The 25,400-nt window shown below is 37.0% G+C and overlaps 1 protein-coding gene across 5 annotated transcripts in view; it reads left to right on the plus strand.

Annotated features, from left to right (window-relative positions):
* CDH18 (cadherin 18) overlaps nt 1–25,400 on the plus strand; it is a 360,524-nt gene that overhangs the window by 266,630 nt on the left and 68,494 nt on the right. For all 5 annotated transcript variants that reach the window (XM_055245947.2, XM_055245950.2, XM_055245951.2 and 2 more), the window contains one exon: nt 22,083–22,219. In XM_055245947.2, coding sequence (XP_055101922.1) covers nt 22,083–22,219 — 137 coding nt within the window. The remainder of the gene's footprint in view (nt 1–22,082; nt 22,220–25,400) is intronic.

Below are 25,400 nucleotides of genomic sequence, written 5' to 3' on the forward strand. Positions count from 1 at the left end.
ACCATTGAAGAGTCATTTATTGTAGTTATTGCAGACTGGGCTTATTTGTGCCTGTCATTCTTGGGGACTCTTCCAAGTACTCCAAGGGGATAATTGGGTGTTGTGATCTAAGTCTTTGGTCACTGCAGCTGTATCTGCCTTAGGGGGTACCCCAAGCCCAGTACTGTTGTGACTCTGAAGACTTGTGGAGTTACTGCTGTAGTGGTCTTGGGTAAAATCTAAGATAATTCCCTGGATTACTAGGCAAAGACTCTTGTTCTCTTCCCTTACATTCCCCTAAACAAATGGAGTTTCTCTGTCCATGTTGATCTGCCTGGAGCTCAGCAGAAGAGTGACATAAGCATCACTTAACAGGACCAAGACTGCACTGGGTCAGAACTGAAATGAGCATATCACTGGATCTCACCTGTAGGGACCAGCCCCACAGGGTCGGTGGGTCTCTCCCTGTGTGCAGCGACGAGAGAGTGCAGAAATAAAGACACAAGACAAAGAGATCAAAGAAAAGGCAGCTGGGCCCGGGGAACCACTACCACCAATGTGCGGAGACCGGTAGTGGCCCTGAATGTCTGGCTTCGCTGTTATTTATTGTATACAAAGCAAAAGGGGCAGGGTAAAGAATGTGAGTCTTCTCCAATGATAGGTAAGGTCACGTGGGTCACGTGTCCACTGGACACGGGGCCCTTCCCTGCCTGGCAGCCGAGGCAGAGAGAGAGAGGAGACAAAGAGAAAGACAGCGTACGCCATTATTTCTACATATCAGAGACTTTTAGTACTTTCACTAATTTACTACTGCTATCTAGAAAGCAGAGCCAGGTGTACAGGATGGAACATGAAGGTGGACTAGGAGCGTGACCGCTGAAGCACAGCATCACAGGGAGACAGTTAGGCCTCCGGATAACTGCGGGAAAGCCTGACTGGTGTCAGGCCCTCCACAAGAGGTAGAGGAGCAGAGTCTTCTCTAAACTCCCCCGGGGAAAAGGAGACTCCCTTTCCCGGTCTGCTAAGTAGCGGGTGTTTTTGCTTGACACCTTTTGCTACCGCTAGACCACAGTCCGCCTGGTAACGGGCATCTTCCCAGATGCTGGCGTCACCGCTAGACCAAGGAGCCCTCTGGTGGCCCTGTCCAGGCATAACAGAAGGCTCGCACTCCTGTCTTCTGGTCACACCTCACTATGTCCCCTCAGCTCCTATCTCTCTATGGCCTGGTTTTTCCTAGGTTATGATTATAGAGCAGGGATTATTATAATATTAGGATAAAGAGTAATTACTACCAACTAATGATTAATGATATTCATATATAATCATATCTAAGATCTATGTCTGGTATGACTATTCTTGTTTTATATTTTATTATACTGGAACAGCTTGTGTCCTCGGTCTCTTGCCTCGGCGCCTGGGTGGCTTGCCGCCCACACTCACCCAAGACTGCTGATTACTAATGCCTGGCGACTGCTGATATTCCCTTAAGGCCCAGGGCTCTTCAGTTAGCAAGTAGTGAATCCAGCCAGGATTGTGTCCTTCCCTTCAAAGATGTTAGCTCTCATGTTCCACAGCCCAGGGCAGGTCTAGAAATGCTGTCCAGGAGCCACAGCCTGGATCTGAGAACTTTAGGAATCTACTTGGTGCTCTATTCTACTGTGGCTCGCTGACACCCCAGCCACAAGATAAAGTTCTTCCCACTCTTCCCTCTTCTTTCCTCAAGCAGAAGGAGTTTCTCCCCCTGTGGTATGTACTGACTGGATACCACCCATCTTCACTCAAGGCCCATGGGCTCTTCCGTCAGCTTGTGCTGAACACTGCCTTGACTGAATCTCTCCCTTCAGGGCACTTAGCTCCACTCTAGCCCAGGGCAGGTTTAGAACTGCTCTCCTTTGAGCCAACGCCTGGAATCAGGGACCCCAGGAGCCTGCTTGATGCTCCACCCCTCTGTGGTCAAGCTGGTATCCAAGCTGCAAGACAAACTCCCCTTTATACTTCCCTTTCCCGTCCTTGAGCAGGAAGAGTCTCTCCCCATAGCCACTATATCTGGGAATACCCTGGGTTACACCTGAGTCTCATTCTCATCAAAAGCCCACGGTGAGTAATGTCTGGCTACAGTTGATGCTTACTCAAGGTCCAAAGGATCTTTAGTAAGGAGGTCATGAATTCCACCAGGACTGGGTTCTTCCCTTCAAGGAAGCAGGTTCCCTTCTGGCCCAGGTGTGTCTAGAAATGTTGTCTGAGAGCTAGGGCCTTGGGATTCTGTCTGCTGCCCTATTCTACTGTGGCTGAACTTGTATCCAAGTTGCAAGATGAAGTACTTTTTACTCCTTCCTCACTTCTACTCAAGTGGAAGGAAGGGATCTCTCCCAGAACTGCAAGCTGCACTGCCTGGGGTTGGGGGAGGGGTGGCAGAAGCACTCCCTTGACCACTCTAGCTGGCTTCTCACTATGTCGCCTGCACTCCAGGTCCACTGGCTCCAAGCCCAGCACATCACCAAGGCTTACTCAGGAATTGCAGTCCTTCTGGCCCAGACTGCCTTTCAAGTTCATTTAGGACCCCAGAGTGCTTTAGCTCACAGTGGTGGGGCTAGCCAGAACTCAGGTTTCGACCACTGAGTTGGATTATTTCTCTCTAGCTTGTGCTGGTCTAAATTCTCACTCCATAGGTGCAGGCTGCGTTCTGTCCCTTTGGGCTTTCTGCTCTAACAGGGAAGTACTGAGTTCCAATGCAAAGTCTCATAATCATCGTATTCTCCCTCCGCAAAGTGCATAGATTGTCTCTTTGTGTTCTGCTGCCACTACCAGGGAATGAGGGAGGGGTTGTGTAAGCCATTCAAGGCTGTCTTTCCTGTGCTCTTCAGTGCCCCATTCATTAATATAATGTTAATACCAAGTACTGTGATCAGTCACCTGATTTTTAGTCCTTATGAAGGTGTTTTGTGGAAAGTTCTTCAATTCGGTGTTCCTGCAGGGTTGACAATCTTTGTAGGGTTCTATACTGCTATCTTGCTCCACCTTCTTCTCCAATCATCACCTTTTTGAAAAAATAAAATTAGAGGCTGGCTGTTTACCAGCAGTGAAGTCTTTCATTTAAACAGGCTACACCATTTGCTCACAAATTACAAATAGAATTCAGGAATTTCAAAGATTAGCTACTGAGAGATGAGCAATCCCATGTTGAAAACAAGAAGGTAGAGAGCTTTTGGGAATGTGGCTTTATGACACACAACTATTAAATAGTTACCATTCATTCTCTTCTGTCTGTTGGCCATGGACTTTGTATATCATTCCATAAACTGTTTTACAACTCTAAAACTGTCTGTATTATTGATTCCATTCTATAGATGAAGAAACTAAAATTCAAAAAATTAACTAACTTGATTCTGTTTTCAGAGCGATAACATGACATTTTAATGCAAATCCAATTTTGCTTTACTCTGAAAACTTTCTTTTTGTAGCCCAATATGCTCCCTCTTATATACTATAGCTAATAAAAAATAGAAACAAACTAAATGACTACATTTACAAAAATCAAATATCAAAAATTAGAAACAAATGTATGTTATAAATGCTCAGAGAGCCATTAATCAAATGCTATTACCTGGGGCCTTCCCTTTTATGGGTTTACTCCACACATTGAAAAAGGGGATGCTAACTGGCAAGTCTTTTTTTAACTTTAGCATCTTAGTAATAAACTTGCTCTTAATTTTATAGTTTCTCCATATTGTAGTTAAAGATGTACATTACTTGATTTAGTGTAAAAAAAAAGTTGGAGTCCCTGAATCAACATTTCTTACATGATGAAAAGCTTTAGCAGCGGAATTTATATGAATGAGTATATGCCCCATCTTTCCTTCTTTTGCATCTTGATTTATAACCTGAATTTATCTATGCGTTTACTTCTTTTTGAGGATGTGAATGTTTTCTTTGAATAATAACTTTAAAGCAATAAATAATTAAATATTTTGCATAACCGCTTCAAATGCTTATGATGACACTACCTATAAAATCAACTATAGCCCAAATGTATTGTGATCATATTGGAAACTTAGCCAGATTTAAAAACATTTTTGGAACATAAGGGATACTTTTAAAGAAATGGATGCAAAGTATTAAAAGTATTTTCTCAGCCTATTCAGAGATTTATTGTGACCTTGATGAGGTGAATTTATTGGTAAATAATGGTACAGTGAATATACTGGAAGCATTCCCTTCTTTTTGTTTTTTGTTTGTTTTCTTCTGTACTTTTGAAATTTTCACATAATTGATGATAAGTTGGGTTAGAAATACCAAATTATTTTGGATGTTATAACAGCAAAAAAAGAGAGAGATTTTAAAATAATGATAAGGTCTTTTGGCAACGTTCAAGAGGGAAAGTGAAAAGAAATTATTAAGAGTTCGAATGCAGGATTTAAACTTTTGAAAACAAAGATGAAAAATAACCAGTAAATATGTTTTAAAATATGTTCATGTTAAAGGTATCTAATATACAATAACTTTTTTTCATAGACCAAATTTAGTTATAAAAGTTTACCTTATTGATAATATAAAATTATTTCAATGTTCTCTCCATGGCAATCCTCAATGTATCATCAACAAAACTCAGCCATTGTGTTCTGATCCAAAGGAAACAGTCCATTATGGACATTTAATGCAAATCCATTAGAGACAGACAGAAAGCAAATTGTTGCTTAAAATCAGAAGTCTTTGTCTATAACCTGTGTTTTGAAATTGTATCACATTACATATTGCTGATATTAGAACACTGAGATTGATTAATGGTTTTATTGTTCAATGCCGTAAACACATGATGCTTGAGAACTCAAGTGGACATAAAGATGACTAAGATAACTCTATTCTTTCATAGATGAACATATCTTTAGACTTCGAAGGCTGAATGGTCCAAAAGCATATAGCTAAAGGTATTATCTGATATAATATGATTTTTTTCCGCAGGGCAAACTTAATTATAACACATTTAGTCATACAACTACTTGTTTTCTGTTTTGGGCTATTTAAAAAAAAATTCGATAGGTTTTTGGGGAACAGGTGATGTTTGGTTACATGAATATATTATTTAGTGGTGATTTTTAATATGTTGGTGCACCCATCCCCTGAGAAGTATACACTGAACCCAATGTGTAGTATTTACCCCTCACCCTCACACCCTTTCCCCCAGGTGCCCAAAGTCCATTGTATCATTCTTGTGCCTTTGCATCCTCATAGCTTAGCTCCCACTTATGAGTGAGAAAATAGGATGTTTGGTTTTCCATTCCTGAGTTATTGAACTTAGAATAATAGTTTCCAATTCTATCCAGGCTGCTGCAAATGCCATTATTTCATTCATTTTTATGGCTGACTAATATTCCATAGTATAAGTATACCATATTTTCTTTATCCCTACGTTGATGGGTGGGCATTTGGGCTGGTTCCATATTTTTGCAATTATGAATCGTGCTGCTATAAACATACCTTCGCAGGTATCTTTTTTGTATAACGCCTTCTTTTCCTGTGGGTAGATACCCAGGAGTGGGATTGCTGTTTCAAACGGTAGATGTACTTTTAGTTCTATAAGGAATCTCCACACTGTTTTCCATAGTGGTTGTACTAGTTTGCACTCCCACCAACAATGTAAAAGTGTTCCCTTTTCACCACATCCATGCCAACATCTATTATTTACTGATTTTTTGATTATGGCCATTCTTGCAGGAGTGAGGTGGTATCACATTGTGATTTCGATTTGCATTTCTCTGATAATTTGTGATGCTGCATTTTTTTCGTATGTTTATTGGCCATTTGGAATCTCTTCTTTTGAGAATTGTCTATGCCTGTCCTTAGCCCACTTTTTGATGGGATTTTTTTTTTTTTTCTTGCTGATTTGTTTAAGCTCCTTGTAGATTCTGGAAATTAGTCCTTTATCAGATGTATAGATTGTGAAGATTTTCACCTACTCGGTGGGTTGTCTGTTTACTCTACTGATTATTTCTTTTACTGTGCAGAATCTTTTTACTTTAATTAAGTTCCATCTATTTATCTTTGTTTTTGTTGTGTTTGCTTTTTGATTCTTGGTCATGAAGTCTTTGTCTAAACCAATTTCTAGAAGGATTTTTCCAATGTTTTCTTCTAGAAATTTTATGGTTTCAGGTTTTAGATTTAAGTCTTTGATCCATCTTGAGGTGAGTTTTGTATAAAGGTAAGAAATGAAGATCCAGTTTCATTCTTCTACCTGTGGCTTGCCAGTTATCCCAGCACAATTTGTTGAATTGGGTATCTTTTTCCCGCTTTACATTTCTGTTTGCTTTGTCAAAGATCAGTTGGCTGTATTTGGCTTTATTTCTGGGTTCTCTATTTTGTTCCGTTGGTCTATGTGCCTATTTTTTATACCAGTACCATGCTGTTTTGGTGACTATGGCCTTGTAATTTGAAGTCTGGTAATGTGATGCCTCCGGAATTGTTCTTTTCGCTTAGTCTTGCTTTGGCTATGCAGGCTCTCTTTTGGTTCCATATGAATTTTAGGATTTTTTTCTAGTTTTGTGAAGAATGATGGTGGTATTTTGTTAAGAATTGCATTGAATTTGTAGATTGCTTTTGGCAGTATGGCCAGTTTTACAATATTGATTGACTCCATCTGTGAGCATGGGATATGTTTCCATTTGTTTATGTTGTCTATGATGTATTTCAGCAGTGTTTTGTAGTTTTCCTTGTAGAGGTTTTTCTCCTTCTTGGTTAAATATATTCCTGAGCATTTTTTTTTTTTTTTTTTTTGCAGCTATTATAAAGGGGTTGAGTTCCTGCTTTGATTTTCAGCTTGGTCACTATTAGTGTATAGCAGAGCTACTGATTTGTGCACATTATTTTTGTATCCTGAAACTTTTCTTAATTCATTTACCAGTTCTAGGAGCTTTTTGCATGAGTCTTTAGGATTTTCTAGGTATAGGATCACGTCATCACCAAACAGCAACAATCTGACTTCATCATTACCAGTTGGATGTCCTTTATTTCTTTCTCTCGTTTGACTGCTCTGGCTAGGACTTCTAGTACTTGAAGAGAAGTGGTAAGAGTAAACATTCTTGTCTTGTTCCAGTTCTCAGGGGGAATGCTTTTAACTTTACCCTGTTGGCTGTGGGTTTGTCATAGATGGCTTTTATTACCTTAAGGTATGTACCTTCTTTAATCATAAAGGGATGCTGGATTTTGTCCAAATGCTTTTACTACATCTATTGAGATAATCATGTGATTTTTGTTTTTAATTCTGTTTATGTGGTATACCACATTTATTGACTTGTGGATGTTAAACCATACCTGCATCCCTGGTACGAAATCTACTCGATCATGATGGATTATCTTTTTGATATGCTGTCGAATTCTGTTAGACAGTATTTTCTTGAAGATTTTTTCATATATGTTCATCAGGGTCTGTAACACAGCCAAAGAAAAGAAATAACAAAGATCTGTGCAGAACTAAATTAAATTGAAACAAAAAACACACAATACAATAGATAAATGAAACAAAAAGCTAGTTCTTTAAAAAGATAAATAAAAATGATAGAACGTTAGTGAGATTAACCAAAAAGAGAAGCAAGAAGATCCAAACAAGCTCAAATAGAAATGCAACAGGAGATATTACAACTGATACCACAGACATACGAAAGAGAATTCTAGGCTACTGTGAACAACTTTGTTCATAGTAAACTAGAAAACCAAGAGGAGATAGATACATTCCTGGAAATATACAACCCTCCTAGATCGTATTCATAAGGGTCTGATGCATATATGTTCATCCAGGTCTTTGTGTTGGTCTGTAATATTCTTTTTTTGTTATGTCCCCGTTTAGTTTTAGTATTAGAATGATACTGGCTTCACAGAATCACTTAGGGAGGATTCTCTCCTTCTCTGTCTTGTGGAATAGTGTCAATAGGATTGGTACCAATTTTTACTTGAATGTCTGATATAATTCAGCCATGAATCTGTCTGGTCCTGGACTTTTTTTTGTTGTTGGCAACTTTTTAATGACCATGTCAGTCTCACTGCTTGTTATTGGTCTGTTCAGAGTTTATATATTTTTCCTTGCTTAATCTAGGAGGGTTGTATATTTCCAGGAATTTATCCATCTACTCTTGGTTTTCTATTTTATGTGCATAAAATTGTTCATAATAGCCTAGAATGCTCTTTTGTATGTCTGTGGTATCAGTTCTACTATCTCCTGTTTTATTTCTAATTGAGCTTTTTTGGATCTTCTTGCTTCTCTTTTTAGTTAATCTCACTAATGGTCTATCATTTTTATTTATCTTTTTAAAGAATTAGCTTTTTGTTTCATTTATCTATTGTATTTTATGTTTTCTGTTTCAATTTCATTTAGTTCCGCTCTGATTTTCTTATTTATTTTCTTCTGCTGTGTTTGGATGTGGTTTGTTCTTGTTTCTCTACTTCCTTGACATGTTACCTTAGATTGTCTATTTGTACCCTTTCAGACTTTTTGATGTAGGCATTTAATGCTATGAACTTTCCATTTGGCACCACTTTTGCTGTATCCCAGAGGTTTTGATAGGTCATGTCACTATTGTCATTCAGTTCAAAAAATTTTTTAATTTCTATTTTGATTTCATTGCTGTCTCAATGATCATTCAGAAGCAGGTTATTTAATTTCCATGTATTTGCATGGTTTTGAGGGTTCATTTTAGAGTTGATTTTCAATTTTATTCCAATGTGGTTTGAGAGAGTACTTGATATAATTTTGATTTTCTTAAATTTTTTGAGAATTGTATTGTGGCCTAACATATTGTCTATCTTGGAGAATGTCCCGTGTGCTGATGAATAGAATGAATATTCTGCAGTTGTTGGGTAGAATGTTCTTTAAAGATCTGTTAAGTCCATTTGTTCTGGGATAGTTTAAGTCTATTGTTTCTTTGTTGACTTTCTGTCTTCGTGATCTGTCTAGTGTTGTCAGTGGAGTATTGAAGTTCCCCACTATTACTGTGTTGCTGTCTATCTCATTTCTTTGGTTTAGTAGTAACTGTTTTATATTTAATAAATTTGGGATCTGCAGTGTTAGGTGCATATATATTTAGAATTGTGATTTTTTTTTCTGTTGGACTAGTTCTTTTATCATTACATAAAGTCCCTCTGTCTTTTTTTAACTGCTGTTGCTTTAAAGTTCATCTTGTCTGATATAAGAATAGCTACTCCTGCTTGCCTTTGGTGTCCATTTGCATGAAATATCTGTTTCCACTTCTTTGTTTTAAGTATATTAGTCCTGTGTCAGGTGAGTCTCTTGAAGACAGCAGATACTTGGTTGGTGAGTTTTTATTCATTCTGCCATTCTGTATCTTTTAAGTGCAGCATTTCGGCCATTTATGTTCAATGTTAGTATTGAGATGTAAGGTACTATTATATTCATTATACGATCTTTTGCCTGAATACTTTGGTTTATTTCATTGTGTTATTGTTTTAGAGGTCATTTGAAATTTATGCTTTAAGGAGATTCTATTTTGTTGTATTTTGAGAATTTGTTTCAATATTTAGATCTCCTTTTAGCAGTTCTTGTAGTGCTGGCTTGGTAGTGGTGAATTCTCTCAGCATTTGTTTGTCTGAAAAAGACTATTTTCCCTTCATTTATGAAACTTAGTTTTGCTGGATAAAAGATTCTTGATCGAGAAGTGTTTTGTTCAAGCAGGTTAATGATAGGACCTCAATTTCTTCTAGCTTGTAGGATTTCTCCTGAGAAATCTGTTAATCTGATATGTTTTCCTTTATAGATTACTTGGTGTTTTTGTTTGTTTGTTTTTCCACACATTTCTTAAGATTCTTTCCTTCATCTTGACATTAGACAACCTGATGACTATGTGCCTAGGAGATTATCTTTTTGTGATTAATTTCCCAGGTGTTCTTTGAGCTTCTTGTATTTGAATATCTAGATCTCTAAGAAAGCTGGGGAAGTTTTCTGCAATTATTCCCTCAAATGTGTTTTCCAAACTTTTATATTTCTCTTCTTCCTTGGGAGCACCAATTATTTTTAGGTTTGTTCATTTAATATAATTCCAAACTTCTTGGAGGCTTTGCTCATTTTTTATTTTATTTTTTCTTTTTCTTAGTTGGATTGGGTTAATTTGAAAGCCTTGTCTTCAAGTTCTAAAGTTTTTTCTTCTATTTGTTCAATTTTATTGCTGAGACTTTCCAGTGCATTTTGCATTTCTCTAAGTATGTCCTTGATTTCCATAAATTGTGATTTTTTTTTTATTTATGCCATCTATTTCACTGGAGATTTTTCCATTCATATCCTGTATCATTTTTTTGGATTTCTTTAAGTTGAACTTCACCTTTCTCTAGTGCTTCCTTGATTGCCTTAATAATCAATCTTCTGAAATCTTTTTCTGGCAATTCAGAGATTTAGTCTTGGTTTGGATTCATTGCTGATAATCTAGTGTGATCTTTTTGGGGTGTTAAAGAACCTTATTTTGCCATGTTATCAGAATTATTTTTCTGGTCTCTTCTCATTTGGGTAGACTATGTCAGAGGGAAGATGTGTGACTCAGGGCGCTGTTCAGATTCTTTTCTCCCACAGGATGTTTCCTTGATGTGGTGTTCTTCCCTTTCCTCTAGGGATGGGGCTGCCCGAGAGTCAAACTTCAATTATTGTTATTTCTCCTCTAGCTGTAGCCACCCAGTGGAGCTACCAGGCTCTGGGCTGATACTGGGGAGTGTCTTCAAAAAGTCCTGTCATGTAACCCATCTTCAGGTCTCTCAGCTGTGGATACCAGCACCTACTCCATTATAGGTAGCAGGGGAGTGAAGTGGACTCTGTGAGGGTCCTTGGTTGTATTTTTGTTAAGTGTGCTGGTTTTGTGTTGGTTGGCCTCCAGCCAGGAGGTGGTGCTTTCAAGAGCACATCAGTTGCTGTGGTATAGGGAAGATCAGGCAGTCAACAGAGCCATACAGCTCCCAGGAGATCATGTACTTTGTCCTGGGCTACCAGGGTAGGTACAGAAAGACCATCAGAGGGGGCACTGTTAGGCTTTTCTGAGCTCAGACTCTTGGCAGGTCTTGCTGTGGCTGCTGTGGAGGATGGGGGTGTGGTTCCCAGGCCAATGGAGTTATATTCCCAGGGGGATTATGGCTTTCTCTGCTGCATCACATAGGTCACCAGGGAAGTGGGGAAAAGCCCGCAGGCCCAGGCCTTACCTTGTTCCCATGCAGCCCACAGCCCAAACAGCTGGTCTCACTCCCCTCATGTCCCACCCAACAGCACCAAGTTTATTTCCAGGAAGCTGGTAACAGCTAAGAACTTGCCCCAGGCTACAAACCTCCCAGCTGAGAAAGCAAGCCAACTCACAATTCCTCAGCTATCCCACGGAGCCTGCAGCTGCAGTCCACCTCTTTCAAAGGGTCTGTGGATTCTCTTGGCTTTCCTGGTATGTTCCTGTTGTAGTCCTTGGAGCAAAAGTTCACAATGTGGGTCTCCACACGCTGCTCTGTTGGTCCGTGTGGGAGCTGCAAGTTAGTCCTGCCTCCTCTCCGCCATTTTCCCCGGCTCTAGTCATACAACATCTGGAGTACCATTTGGTATAAGTACAATTCTGATGCTTATTTCACACAGGTTAAAGTGAATATACAATGATAAGGGTGTTATGATGTTGTGTCAGTTATTATATTAGAGTAAATTTTGGATCTATTTGAACATTTCCTCCATTATAGTAACTTTTTGGACACATCTGCTTGTTGATTGTTCCAAAGTGTTAACTTGACACACCACAAAGTTGCTTTTTTCCCCCCTTAGATTCAACCTGAAGTCTAAAATAATTAAATAATTAATTAATAGTTGACACTGGACAAGAATGTGGTCACTTTTTCATGTTTCATTAAAGATATAGAAGACCTCTAAAAATCTTCAGTTTTTAGCTAAAATTTATCTAACAGCCTAATGTCACCATCTCATGACCAAACCAGGCTTAGTCCCAGGACAGGAACCTGTGTTCTGGGAAGGTGTGCATAATTAGGAAAAGTACCTTAGCCCTAGCTTAGTGATACTCTATAGATCTACTAACAGGGGAATAACATCCAAATAGCTTATGTATTTCATGCGAATTTTACAAAAAAACAAAATTTGTTTTTTGTTTTTGAGATGAAGTTATACTCTTCTTGCCCAGCCTGGAGTGCAGTGGCGTGATCCTGGCTCACTGCAACCACCTCCTCCAGAGTTCAAGGGATTCTCCTGCCTCAGTCTCCCGAGTATCTGGGACTACAGGCATGTGCCACCATGCTTGGCTAATTTTTGGATTTTTAGTAGAGACAGAGTTTGGCCATGTTGGTCAGGCTGGTTCTGAATAAAAAATTCTAATAAGGTTTTGTAGCATTTCTAGAACTCAGGATTAATGCAATTTCTGATATCTCACTTACTTAGAGTCATAAATACCAGGAAGAAACATTATAATTGCATGTACAGAGGTTTAGCTTAATTTTGCTTCATTGGATGGAAGTTTTGATTCAGGAGGTTAAAAAGCATCCGCAAATATCCATGTGCCATGTGTGCTGTCCATCTTATTAAGCACATAAGCACAATACTCACTTTATGTGAGAAATTATACCTTCTTTTTTTAGAAAGATTATTTTCTCAATGCATGGCTTGTGTATTAAATTGCATTCCCAATGTTAACAAAGAGAATCATAATTTGTAAAGTGAATCTAAGCTATACTTCAGGTGTGTGACTTTTTGTTAAGCTAAAGGTGAGTCCAAGGTCAGGCGCAGTGGCTCACACCTGTAATTCTAGCACTTTGGAAGGTCGAGGCGAGAGGATCATTTGAGCTCAGGAGTTCAATACCAGCCTGGGCAACATGACAAAACACTGTCTCTACAAGCAAATACAAAAATTAGGGTGGCATACACCTATAGTCCCAGCTCCTTCAGAGGCTGAGTTGGGAGGATCGCTTGAGCCCAGGAGGCAAAGGCTGCAATGAGTCGTGTTCCTGCTGCTGCAGTCCAGACCGGGTGACAGAGCAATACCCTGTGTCTCATAAAAAAAAAAAAAAAAAAGTATGAGACCGAGTTGTGGTAATATCTCACAGGGTATGTATTGATTAAACTTTATCCCAACTATTGATTATTCTCAATAAAACTTACAAAACAACTACTTGGGTGACAAAATCTTAAATAAATTTGCTTTACCATTCATGTCTTGTACCTGCAAATATTTACAAAGTGACAACTGAAAGAGGTCTTCTATACTTTATTTATTTATTTTTTTAATTTTATTATTATTATACTTTAAGTTTTAGGGTACATGTGCACAACGTGCAGGTCAGATGGTATTTCTCTAAGTAGGTCACTGTAAAAATAGATTTCTGTTATATAAGTTTTAAATTCTTGTAAAATGGACAGAATATAATGAAAATAAGTGCCACTGAGGACTGAAGAGTTGTTATTGAAATGAAAAATAACATTTCTAATACACTTTAATATGAGTATTGATTATCACGAATGTATACCTAATCAAAGGGAAGCTGAGTGCCAAATGATGACCTGCATAGTTTGTTTAAAGTAGTTTCTGTGGAAGAAAATATTTGAGTAAAGGTAATGATTATTGAGATTGAATTTTTACTATGGTCATAACTTTTCTGTCTGTTTTTTGGTCCCTAAAGTACTAATTTGAATAAGAAATTTTCATCTCACTTCAATATAATGCATTTTCTTTTTACTTTCATCATTGCTTTAAAACATATTTACTAGAGATATGAAATGGTGCAGAAGTTGAATGATAGAACAGAGAGCAGTGTAGAAATAAAAAATTATAGCCAGTATTTATAAGTTATATTGGGAACTTGGCAAGATCTCCTGTACTGGGTGAGGCATGAATTGATCCATTTATCTGCCAGTGTGAAATTAGTTAAGGTTTGCCTATGGGACTTGTCCAGTTAGAGGGCTAATAAAGACCACTGAGCAAATTTGAGCTGTCAGTGACTTAATTGCACTTTCTGTAATCTATAACTAGGAGACATCTTATTGACCATTAATCATACAACTTTCACAGTAGCGTTTAGTGAAGATACCATTTTGATGCTTATTGCACACATAATATAGTGAACATGTAGTGGTGATAGGGTTTGAATTATGTGTCACAATTATAAGAGTAGCCCTTGAGTCTATTTCAACATTTTCTCCCTCATATTAACCCTTTTGACCACATATGCTTGTAGATTAGTACAGGATATTAACAAGATGTATCACGAAGTAATTGCTTTGCTTTTTTCTTAGATTTAAACTGAAGTCTAAAAGATGGGCTTTCACAGTCAATAATTGTATGATATCTTAAAATTATTTCCAGAACTATGGTTCTATGAAGTTTTGGGTGAGGCGCAAAATTATTTGTTCTTTGTTCAATGTTTAAATATTAATGAAAGAGGGAATAAGCCAACTACACACCATAAAGAGAAAACAATTATTTCCCGAATAAATCTAACCAATTTTAAACATAATATTAGAAATCCATATGAAGGATGACATTAAGAATCTATAAATATCTTATTTAGATGTGAAAACATACTGGCCTGGATAGGTAAGACACGATTTCTTGGCATGATTAGTGCTACCAACATATTTACAAAAGAAGTGAAAGACTACTATCAGTTGCATGAAATATTATCAGTCTCCATTATAACTGTTGATTGATTGGTTGGCTTATTCATTCACTTGTGAGGCCAAGCAATACATCTATGTTATTACTGGTAGAAGTTGAAGAGCTTTCGTCTCATGCACCTTCCAATTAAAAATTGCTCTATGTGAATTAAGCAGTAAATTAAAAATTAATTTTCTGACAGAAACTTTTCAGAAACAGGCTGAAGTTCTGGCTATTTATATAGAGACTCTTGTTTATTCAGTAGTAACCCTATTCATATCCCAGTGTGTTTATAGTGCAGTCATAGGAGAAAGAAACAATGAGTACTTACAATTTGTGAACTGTCTTATCAAAATAGACTGAAGCTTCCCAAGAAAGAAAGGGAGAAAAACGTCTTCCTGAGAAGCCTTAAAACAAGTGATAGCTGTTTTCTATGAAGGCCTATCATTTAACCCTCAAGTATAAGTGATTTTCACATATCACTTCACTTAATCATCACAAGAAAATTATTATGTAAATGGTTCTCCATTTTGCTCATGGAGACAGCTCAGAGAGGCTAAATCTCTTAAGGTCACAATGCTAAGTGATACAGCTGTGATTAATAGGTTTGCTTGGTTTCAAACCTGGAGTGATTATCTTACTATGGCTTAATATAATTTTCACATATGTGTTGGGTCTATTTTGGAAATAATTTTTCCTGGAATTGATCTTTACATTCTAAATAAACAAGGCTAAGAATCGGTAACTTATTGTACACAGAGAGAAAGAATGTAGATGTTTTTCAGTGTCTTCAAAGAGGTTACTACCTCCGATATCTGAAAATTGGGAAATTTGTCCTTGGTAAGCAGCCCATCCCTCACCCTAATTTTTCTTGCTTCTTTATCTTTAAAAGTCAGTGCTCTTACAATCCAAACACTCTTGACGTTTTTCCCAGTCTATGCATTCTCATCTTCAAAATTTTACAGAGATTATCTTTCTCTACCAAGTATCTGTACTCCTTTCATCTAGAAAGAGAATAATTATATTCTTACATTTGCTATACTAGGTCTTACAGTTTAGTCAATCCTCATCTCGTACCTTAGAATATTTTATTTGAAAAAGAGAGCTTACTACTCAAGTCTAACACGGTGAATAAGGGCAGCCATATTTACTGGAATGCTGATGTGTGGGAGGGAGGAAATTGCTGTTTCTTTCCTATCTACTACATGAAGCTTTTTTTTCTTTTTTTTTTTCCTCTCTCTTTCTAGTGTAGCAGCCAATACGAGAAAGCAGTAGTTTGCAAAATGCTGTCTCACCTCTGAAGGAATTCCAAACCAGATCTAAGATCTTTCTTTCTCTCTGTTTTTCTCTGATCAAATTCTCTAATCAAATCACCAAATTCCATACTCTCTGGATGATCTCTGGTGCACATATCTCTATTTAACTGTTACTCATCTTTCAAGACTGATCAAATACCATGTCCTTCATGAAGTTTTTATGCCTTGGAATTTTATACTCTGATCTCTTCATTAAACTCTCTGGCATCCATCATTATAATCAGTTGCCTGTCCCTCCCTCTTTCTTTCTTTTTCTTTCTTTCTTTCTTTCTCTTTCTTTCTTTCTCTCTTTCTTTCTTTCTTTCTCTTTCTTTCTTTTCTTTCTTTCTCTTTCTTTTCTTTTCTTTCTTTCTTTCTCTTCTTTCTTTTCTCTCTTTCCTTCTTTCTCTCTCCTTCCTTTCTTCCTTTCTCTTTCTTTCTTTCTTTCTCTTTCCTTCTTTCCCTTCCTTCCTTCCTTCCTTCCTTCCTTCCTTCCTTCTTTCCTTCCTTCCTTCCTTCTTTCCTTCCTTCTCTCCCTCCCTCCGTTTTTCTTCCTTTCTTCTGTCTTTATTTTCTTCTTTTCCCAAAGTAAACCATTTGACATATTCTCTCTTTTTTAATATATATCTTTCATTCCTTTTCTGTACTCTTTCAAATGAGAGTGTTTTTGAATGAATGGACAAAGATTGTATTAGTTTGTGCTTGTGTTGCTATAAAAATACTTGAAGCTGGGTTATTTATAAAGAAAAGAGGTTTAATTGGCTCGTGGTTCTGCAGGGTATGCAGGAAGCATGGTGCCAGCATCTGCTTCTGGCCTCAGAGAACTTACAGTCATGGCAGAAGGTGAAGGGGAGCCAGCATGTCACACGGTGAGAGTGGGAGCAGGAGTGAGAAGGGGAGGTCCCAGGCTTTTAAGCAATTAGATTTTGCATGAACTAACTGAGTGAGAATTCACTTAACACCAAGTGGATGGAGCCAAACCATTCACGAGGGATCCACCCCCATAATCCAGTCACCTCCTACCGGGCCTCACCTCCAACATTGGGAATTAGCTTTTAATAGGAGATTCAGAAGGGAAAAACATTCAAACAATATTATCCCCCCTTTAAAATTTTCTCCTTTTAAAAACAAAGAAGCTGGCGAGGCGCAGTGGTTCACGCCTATCCCAGCACTTTGGGAGCCCCGGGGGGGGGCATCACCTGACGTCCGGAGTTAGAGACCAGCCTGGCCAACACGGTGAAACCCCGTCTCCACCAAAACTACAAAAATTAGCCAGGCGTGGCAGCAAACGCCTGTAATCCAGCTACTCGGGAGGCTGAGGCAAGAGAATTGTTTGAACCCGGGAGACAGAGGTTGCAGTCAGCTGAGATTGCGCCATTGCACTCCAGCCTGGGCAACAAGAGCGACACTTCATCAAAAAAAAAAAAAAAAAAAAAAAAAAAAAGCTGATAAATATTACTCAGTAGACCTAGTTGTATTTTAATCTCTTGCACTATCTCCTTAATGTTGGACAAATTCTCTATTACTCTGTCCCTTCATTTCTTCATTTGCAAATGGGAGCTAGTAATAGTACCTACCTCATGCAGCTGTTCTGAGTGTTGAATGAACTAATATTTATAAAGCACTTAGAACCCCATCTAGTATACTGCAAGTGCTCCATAAATGTTGGATTTTCTTACCTCTTACTAGGTAGCTTTGTTAAATAACTCATATACGCATTTAAGTATTTCCTCTCTGCCTCACACATATGGCAATACTCAAAGGTTTATATTAATGGCCAACTTAGAATTTGAAGAAATTGTTTAAAATGTCTTATCTGGCTATAAATCTTCTAGCCTCAATTTATTCTGGTTCATTTTTGGTAGCTGTAACCTAGAATTTTTTTTTTTTAATTTAAAATCCCAATTCCACAGGTTTTATGATTAGTCCTCTTTTAGGACCTATGTCACCTAGGCAAATGGTTACTTGATTTTGTATTTTCTAAATATTCCTGAAAATGTCAAATTAATTATTTGAAAAAAAAAATCTAAATATTGATATATACATTCATAAAGTATTAAGGTTTTTTTACTTAGGGCTTATGAAACAGATTTTATTATAAAAATTATTTGAAAAGTAATTTACTGAGAATATTCTCATCTCTTTTTAATAGTTTGATTAACAGTTTTATGGACCTATGTCACTTCTTAATTCTAAATAATTAGCATTGAATGATTCTACATTTAATCTTCAAAATAGTCTTGAATAGTTTCTCTTTTCTCACATTTCCACTTTACTTACTTCTGAGTTTTTATTTCCATGTCTGGGAAGAAAGCCAAAGGTGGTTAGGCAGAACTATTTAGTTCTACTTGAGTCAAAATTCAATTGCAACTTCATGAATAAGACTCTTTGGATCCAAGCATCGCCCACAATCTAGCCCTTAGGATGTTGATTTCCCTAGAGAGCGAGATAGCTTAGGAAACTCGGAAGCAAGTAACATGAGTCTAAAGATGCGTGCCTAGCATTATGCTCACCATTTTTCTAATATATAAACATAATTTAAAACTATATAAAATGTTTAACTCTAAAAATATTAAACCACTGATATTGGCACTTATGTTAGAAAGCCCAGTGTGAAGTGGCTAAAAAAGAGGAGATTGCTCTGGCAAAAAGACTACATATTTTCAGAAAACAAAACAAAACCAAACCTATTTTCTTCCAGACTGAGCGTTCTAAAGTGATCAGATTTCTAAAATGAGACATGCTCTGCCATATTTCATAGGGATCTACAGCAATATAATCTGAGCTTTTCTGATAGTTGCTGCAGGCAACTTTGAAGCTGAATAATAAGTTCCAAATTTGAATCCTCCAAATTACAGATACAGAAGCTGATTTTCTTACAGTAACCAAAAATGGACAATTTCTTAAAGACAGGTTAATATTAGATAATAAAATAGCCAGAAAGCCTACTGATTACATTTTAAAGGATGCTGTCCTTTCCACATGACAAGACATCTGTCATTTCCTAACCAGTTCAGCCCTTATCCTCAGCATTTTTCCTCTGGAAAAGGGATATAATAAGACGGGTGTTTTTTGTTTTTTTTCTAGTATAGACTCAACTTGAATAAAGTATAATGGTTTTATGTAGTGTGGCTTTATGCTTTGGGAAGCCCAATGACATACAGATTTCCCACTATTCTGTAGCATCTGGTTTTTGTGTCTCAGAATAAGATTTACTTTAGAGTTCTACCTTTTCTTGTTTAAATTTCTTTTTTATGTTAAACTTTTTTCAATTAACATATACTTATTATTAGAAGATTTAATGTACAATGGTTAGCTCCTTGTTTTGATCACACTGTTCCAAGTGATACAATCTGTCTCTTTTTATGTGTTTTTTACTGATAAGTTAGATTTCTTGGCATGCTCCTTGCTCTGTAGTTTCATTCTCCATGCTGCTATTAATGTCTTCTGCCATGTGTGCTCATGCCTATCCACAGGAGGTTAGAAGATTTCACACCTTAGCAATATGCTCTGCATACTCCTCTAACACCTTATGCCTATGAGAGGCATGGGGTTGGTTGTACTGCAATTCCACTTACACTCTGTTCTAGAAAGTATGATGAATTTTGTAATATTTACATAACCACACCTAGCCTATATTTCTACCCAGCTTTTCATCTTTTCCTCATACTAAAATGGAAGAAGCATCCCTGTTACTTTCAATGGGAAATTTCTGCATCTGTTTCCTGGAATCCAATTCTTTTCACCTTCTCATGAGTTTTACCGTTTTTGATAATCCCCTTTTTCAAAAGCATAATTTCTTTCAGCAAAGAAAATGCTTCTTATTTCCCATATAAAAGAAAATAATTTGTTGAACCCACTTTTCTGATGACATAAAATGCTTTTGTTTCTGCTGTTCATTCAGGAAAAGATATCAACAATTGTCTTGACTCCTGGTTTTTGTATCTTCACATTCAGTATACTCTTGAAGCCACTGTAATAAATCACCAATCCTTTGATATTTTTTCTGATGTTATTCTTGACAAGTCAACTATTAATAATACGGTCCATCTTGCCAAATCCAATTAACCCTCACTAACCTCAATCAGTCTCCTAATGGAATTCACCCCAGTTGTTAGCTCCTTCCTTCCTGGTAAGCCATTTCTTGGCTGCATGCCACTCCCCTTCCCAGTTTTGCCTCTCTCCTTTGGCTGTCACCATCTCTGAACAGATACTGGCCTGCTCTGTACTCAATAGGTTGTGTACTTTAGTGCTCAATCTTTTATTTCTTTTCTCTTACAATTCTATTCCAGTTGAGATTATACCATTCCCATTACCTTACCTTTATGCTGCTATATCATCTCAAAGTTATATTTCCTGTTTAGAAAGGACAATTGAATTCCATACCCATATTTGACTTTTGCTTTTTATTCCACATGGGTATCTAATGGGCATTTAAGGCGTAATCGTTCATTTTTCCCAAACTGCCTTTCCCTAGCTCTTTTTATCCACCTCAGTAAAGGGGCCTATCAATTAAATAGTAGGTCAAACACACATGTGCAAATGGAGTCACCTGTGATTTAATTGGCTTTACTAATGCCACTGCAACAAAAAGTCTATAAATTGCATTTCATATATAACAGTAGGTTGTACACTTTTTTCCATTATCTTCTATCTTTCCATCTTTGTCCAAGTTGACAATTTTTTTTTATAAATTGTTTTCAGCTTTCTACAATCTATGATAAAAAGTAGCCACTGTTGTTTTTCGGAACATTAATACATCTGTTTTTGTTTTCTTGAATTTGAAATTCTTCCCATTGCTTTCACAAAAGAGTAAAAAACTCTACCTTGTCCTACCTTGTCCTAACTCTTGGACATTCATGTCATTCAGTCTCCATAGCCACATTGACATAGATTTGTTTTCTAACCAATTCAAACTGTTTCTTTAATTTGGATCTTTGCATCTTGGTTTTCTGTTTCATATATTCTTCCCTAGCACTTTTCACATAATTAGTCAGTCCATTTCATCTTTCAGGTCTAGATAAAATATTACTTAAGCTTAGATTTAAGAAGAGAAAAAAGCATTAGATGCTTTAGGAGAGAAGAGAATATTTCTCTCCTTAAATAGTTGAAGAAATAGTCTGAAGCTTTTATAGAACATATAATAATTGTTTGATAGTATATATTCAGAGACATGTTAATCGGCTATTGCTAAATAACACATAACTCCAAAACTCAGGGGTCTTAAAAAAAGCTATGTCTAACTACACAGTATGTGTCGGTGGGTTAGCTGAGGGCTAGCTGAATTAGGCTAGCTTTTGATGCCAGCTCTGTTTATCTCTGGGGCACTCAATCATGCATCTGCACATTTACTAGGTTGATCTACGCTAGGTTGGGAACCCTAACTGGGACAACTTTGCACCGTGTGTTTCCCTTCCTCCTGCTAGGACAAGTTAATTAGCCCAAACATGCTTTTCTTGTGGCAGTGGCATAGCATACAAGGAAACATACAAAGTCTCATGAAACCTAGGCCCAGAAAGAAGACAGACACCATCACTTTCAGCTTAGTTGGTTACAAAAGTAAGCTGAAATCTAACCCAGTATAAGAGAATCCTACAAAATTACATGAATTGAAGAGGGAAAATAATTTGTGGGCTATAATTCAACCTATCTTTATTCATTTTTTATCTCATTCTTTGACTAAACAAGGGTTTAGTTGAACTGATGGAGGTACAATGTTAATAAATGTAAATGTTTTGTTTTTCATTTTGTATTTATCTTTAAACCTTAGCAACAATGAAATTTCAAGATAAATTCATCTCTGACTTCAAGGATTCTAATTTTTATATTGGATAATAGCAACAAGAAGTCTTACTATAGGTTTAATTTTTTTTTCATTAAATGTATTGTAGGCTTCCAAGTGGTGAGTTCTTTTGGTCTCTCCATTATTAATCACCATTTGTACTATCTACTTTTATTCATGGAATTTGGTAAGACCTTACAAAATTATTCTATGAATTAGTAATTGAACTTAGAATTAAAGACTGACAGATAAGAATAATTGATATAAGTTCTATAAAAATATAAAGTTGCCAAGTAATCAAATATAGAATTTAAAAATATATTTGAATATCTTAATGTATTTAGATATAATACTTCCCTTGGTTCAGTTGTATTCTTAATTATAACATCAAGTGAAAACTTCTCTTTTTTTCTCTAGATACTTCATCAACTACAATGTTGAAGATGACAGATTTTTCAACATTGATGCCAATACTGGAACCATTAAGACTACAAAGGTTCTTGACAGAGAAGAAACTCCATGGTACAACATCACAGTCACTGCTTCAGAAATTGGTAAACTACTTTATGTATCATAGTAAAAGATGTCACTTGTACAAGAAGACATACTGAAATTTCCTAAAGAGCAGGGCTCTCATAATCTTTATTTTTGATATCAGGATCTAGGAGAGTAAGTGGAGTGTATTAGATATAATTTCTCATTATCAGATAGCATGAATAAGTCTTATGCCTTCCTCCTTACTGTAATTCTGGCATGGTGATAGAAAAGTGGCATCACAGTACACTTATGCCTCATCCTTGAGTCAAGGGCATTTGGTTCTCCTTCTAATTGGGAGACTTGCTTTTTCATTTGCTTTTGCCTTACTTACACTATAAGTCATTGACAGAACTTACAGTAAAAGAATAATTCTTGGAATTTCAACAGCCAGGTCTAGGCTCTCTTCAAGTAAAGTACATGATCTACAGCTGAGGATGACTCTTGTTCTACCTTCACCCAGAATATTCCATTGTGATAAACACCTAGGCTCAGGAAACAACATACAAGAATACCTATCCGTAATACTTCTGGAATCATAAAGGTAGATATGATTATGTTAAATGAAAATAGAATATAACTCTAAGAAAATGAATCCATCTTCATAACAATAAAATTTTAACATATTTGTAAGCAGACCAAAAGTGCCAATTATCCTCACTTTAGAAGTGTAAGAAGAGGTTATACATACGTTTAGGAAATGTTTTGATGTGTTCATGAAAAAACCATGAATATATTAGAGATTAAGAATACTTCACATTTGAAAATAGTGCCATGTAAAGTAAAATCACGTTCTGTTTTTCTTTCAGAGGGTCTAAAACATTAAAAATTTTAACAGCTTCATTGATATAAAATTCACACAGCATAAAAGGAACCCTTTTAAAGTGTATAATTCAGTGGTTTCTAGAATATTCACAGAGTTGTACATCCATTACCACAACCAATTTCAAAACATTTTTATTACTACAAAAAAAAAATTCTGCGTTACTTAGTCATAATCCCCCACACTCTTTCACTTTAATTCAGGAAGCCATTAATCGACTTTCTGTCTCTATAAATTTGCCTGCTATTGCTTTATTATATAAAAGAATCATATAATAGGTAGTCGTTTGTGACAGGTTTGTATCATTGAGCATGATGTGTTAAATGTTTATGCATATTATAGTATGTGTCATGGGTACTTCATTTTTTTTATTGCCAGAATTATTCTATTGTATTGATATACCACATATTTATCCATTCTTTACTTGACAAACATTCATCTGGTTTCCATTTTTTTCCTACTATGAATAATATTGCTATAGGCATTGGTGTAAAAGTAGTTGTGGAAATGTTTCCATTTCTCTTGAGTATATGCCTAGGAGTGAAATTGCTGGTAACTCATATGGTAACTCTATGTGTAGCCACTTGATGAACTAGCGAATTGTTTTCCAATGTGGATGCACTGTTTTACATTTCCGACAGCAACAGGGTTTCCAATTTCTTCATATTTCCACCAACATTTGTTACTATATGTCTCTTTATTATAGCCATTCTAGTGGGTATGAGGTGGTATTGCACTGTAGTTTATGCATGCTTCTACATAGTTATGTAGCAGTCATGAGGCTACTTCAGTGTTTTTCATTCTACTTGGCTTTTGGTGTCTGCAAGATTAGCTCAAGTGGCTTCCATTTGGATTAGTTTTTCAACATGATATCTCTGTAAAAGCAACCTTTCACTAATTACTTTTAAAGGGGTTCTCTAAAGAATCCATGAGTGAGTTCAATTGTAATCATTTCTGGTTATTTTCATCTTCAAAATAGCCAGACGTTAGCAATTGTGAATCCTTAGTAATGTAAGAACAAATTAAATGGCGGTTAAATAATAAGGACTCATTAAAAATTAGTTAAGAAATAAAGGGATGAATGGAAAAATATATCCAAGAAAAAAATTATGAAGGTTAATATGGTTTGGTTGTCCTCACCCATATCTCATCTTGAATTGTAGCTCGCATAATTCCCACGTGTCATTGGAGGGACCCAATGGGAGGTAATTGAATCATGGGGCGGGTCTTTCCCATGCTGTTCTCATGATAGTGAATAAGTCTCAGGAGATCTGATGGTTTTATAAAGGGGAGCTCCCCTGCACAGTCTCTCTCTTGCCTGCCACCATGTAGTATGTGACTTTGCTTCTCCTTTGCCTTCTTTCATGATTGTGAGGCCTTCCCAGCCATGTGAAACTAAGTCCATTAAACCTTTTTCCTTTATAAATCACCCAGTCTCAGGTATGTCTTTATCAGCAGTGTGAGAATAGATTAATACAGTAAACTGATACCAGTAGAGTGGGGTAGTGCTGTAAAGATACTTGAAAATGTGTAAGTGACTTTGGAATCGGGTAACAGTCAGAGGTTGAAACATGGAGGGCTCAGAAGAAGATAAAAAAATGTGGGCAAGTTTGGAACATCCTAGAGACTTGGAGTGCTCGGAAGACAGGGAGATGTGGGAAAGTTTTGAACCTCCTAGAAACTTGTTGAATGGCTTTGACCAAAATGCTTATATTGATATAAACAATAAAGTCCAGGCTGATGTGATCTCAGATGGAGATGAGGAACTTTTTGGGAACTGGAGCAAAGGTGACTCTTATTGTACCTTAGCAGAGACTAGCAGCTTTTTGCCCCTGCCCTAGAGAACTTTGAACTGGAGAGAGATGATTTGGGGTATCTGATGGAAGAAATCTCTAAGCGACAAAGAGTTCAAGAGGAAGCAGAGCATAAAAGTTTGGAAAATTTACAGCTTGATGATGAGATAGAAAAAGAAAAACCCATTAACTGGGAAGAAATTCTAGCCTGTTGCAGAAATTTGCATAAGTAACAAGGAGCCAAATGTTAAACACCAAGACAATGGGGAAAATGCCTCCAGGGCATGTCAGAGACCTTCACAGCTGACCCTCCCATCACAGACCCAGAGACCTAGGAGGGAAAAATTGTTGTGTGGGCTGGGCCCAGGGCCCCCTGCTGTGTGCAGCCTAGGTACTTGGTGCCCTGCATCCCAGTCGCACCAGCTGTGGCAAAAAAGAGCCAAGGTATAGCTTGGGCAGTGGCTTCCTAGGGTGCAGGCCCTAAGCCTTGGCAACTTCCACATGATGTTGAGCCTGAGGGTAGATAGAAGTCAAGAATTGAGGTTTGGGAACCTCCTCCTAGATTTCAGAGAATGTATGGAAACC

The sequence above is a fragment of the Symphalangus syndactylus genome, chromosome 16 (assembly GCF_028878055.3).
Source record: "Symphalangus syndactylus isolate Jambi chromosome 16, NHGRI_mSymSyn1-v2.1_pri, whole genome shotgun sequence".
NCBI lineage: Eukaryota > Metazoa > Chordata > Mammalia > Primates > Hylobatidae > Symphalangus > Symphalangus syndactylus.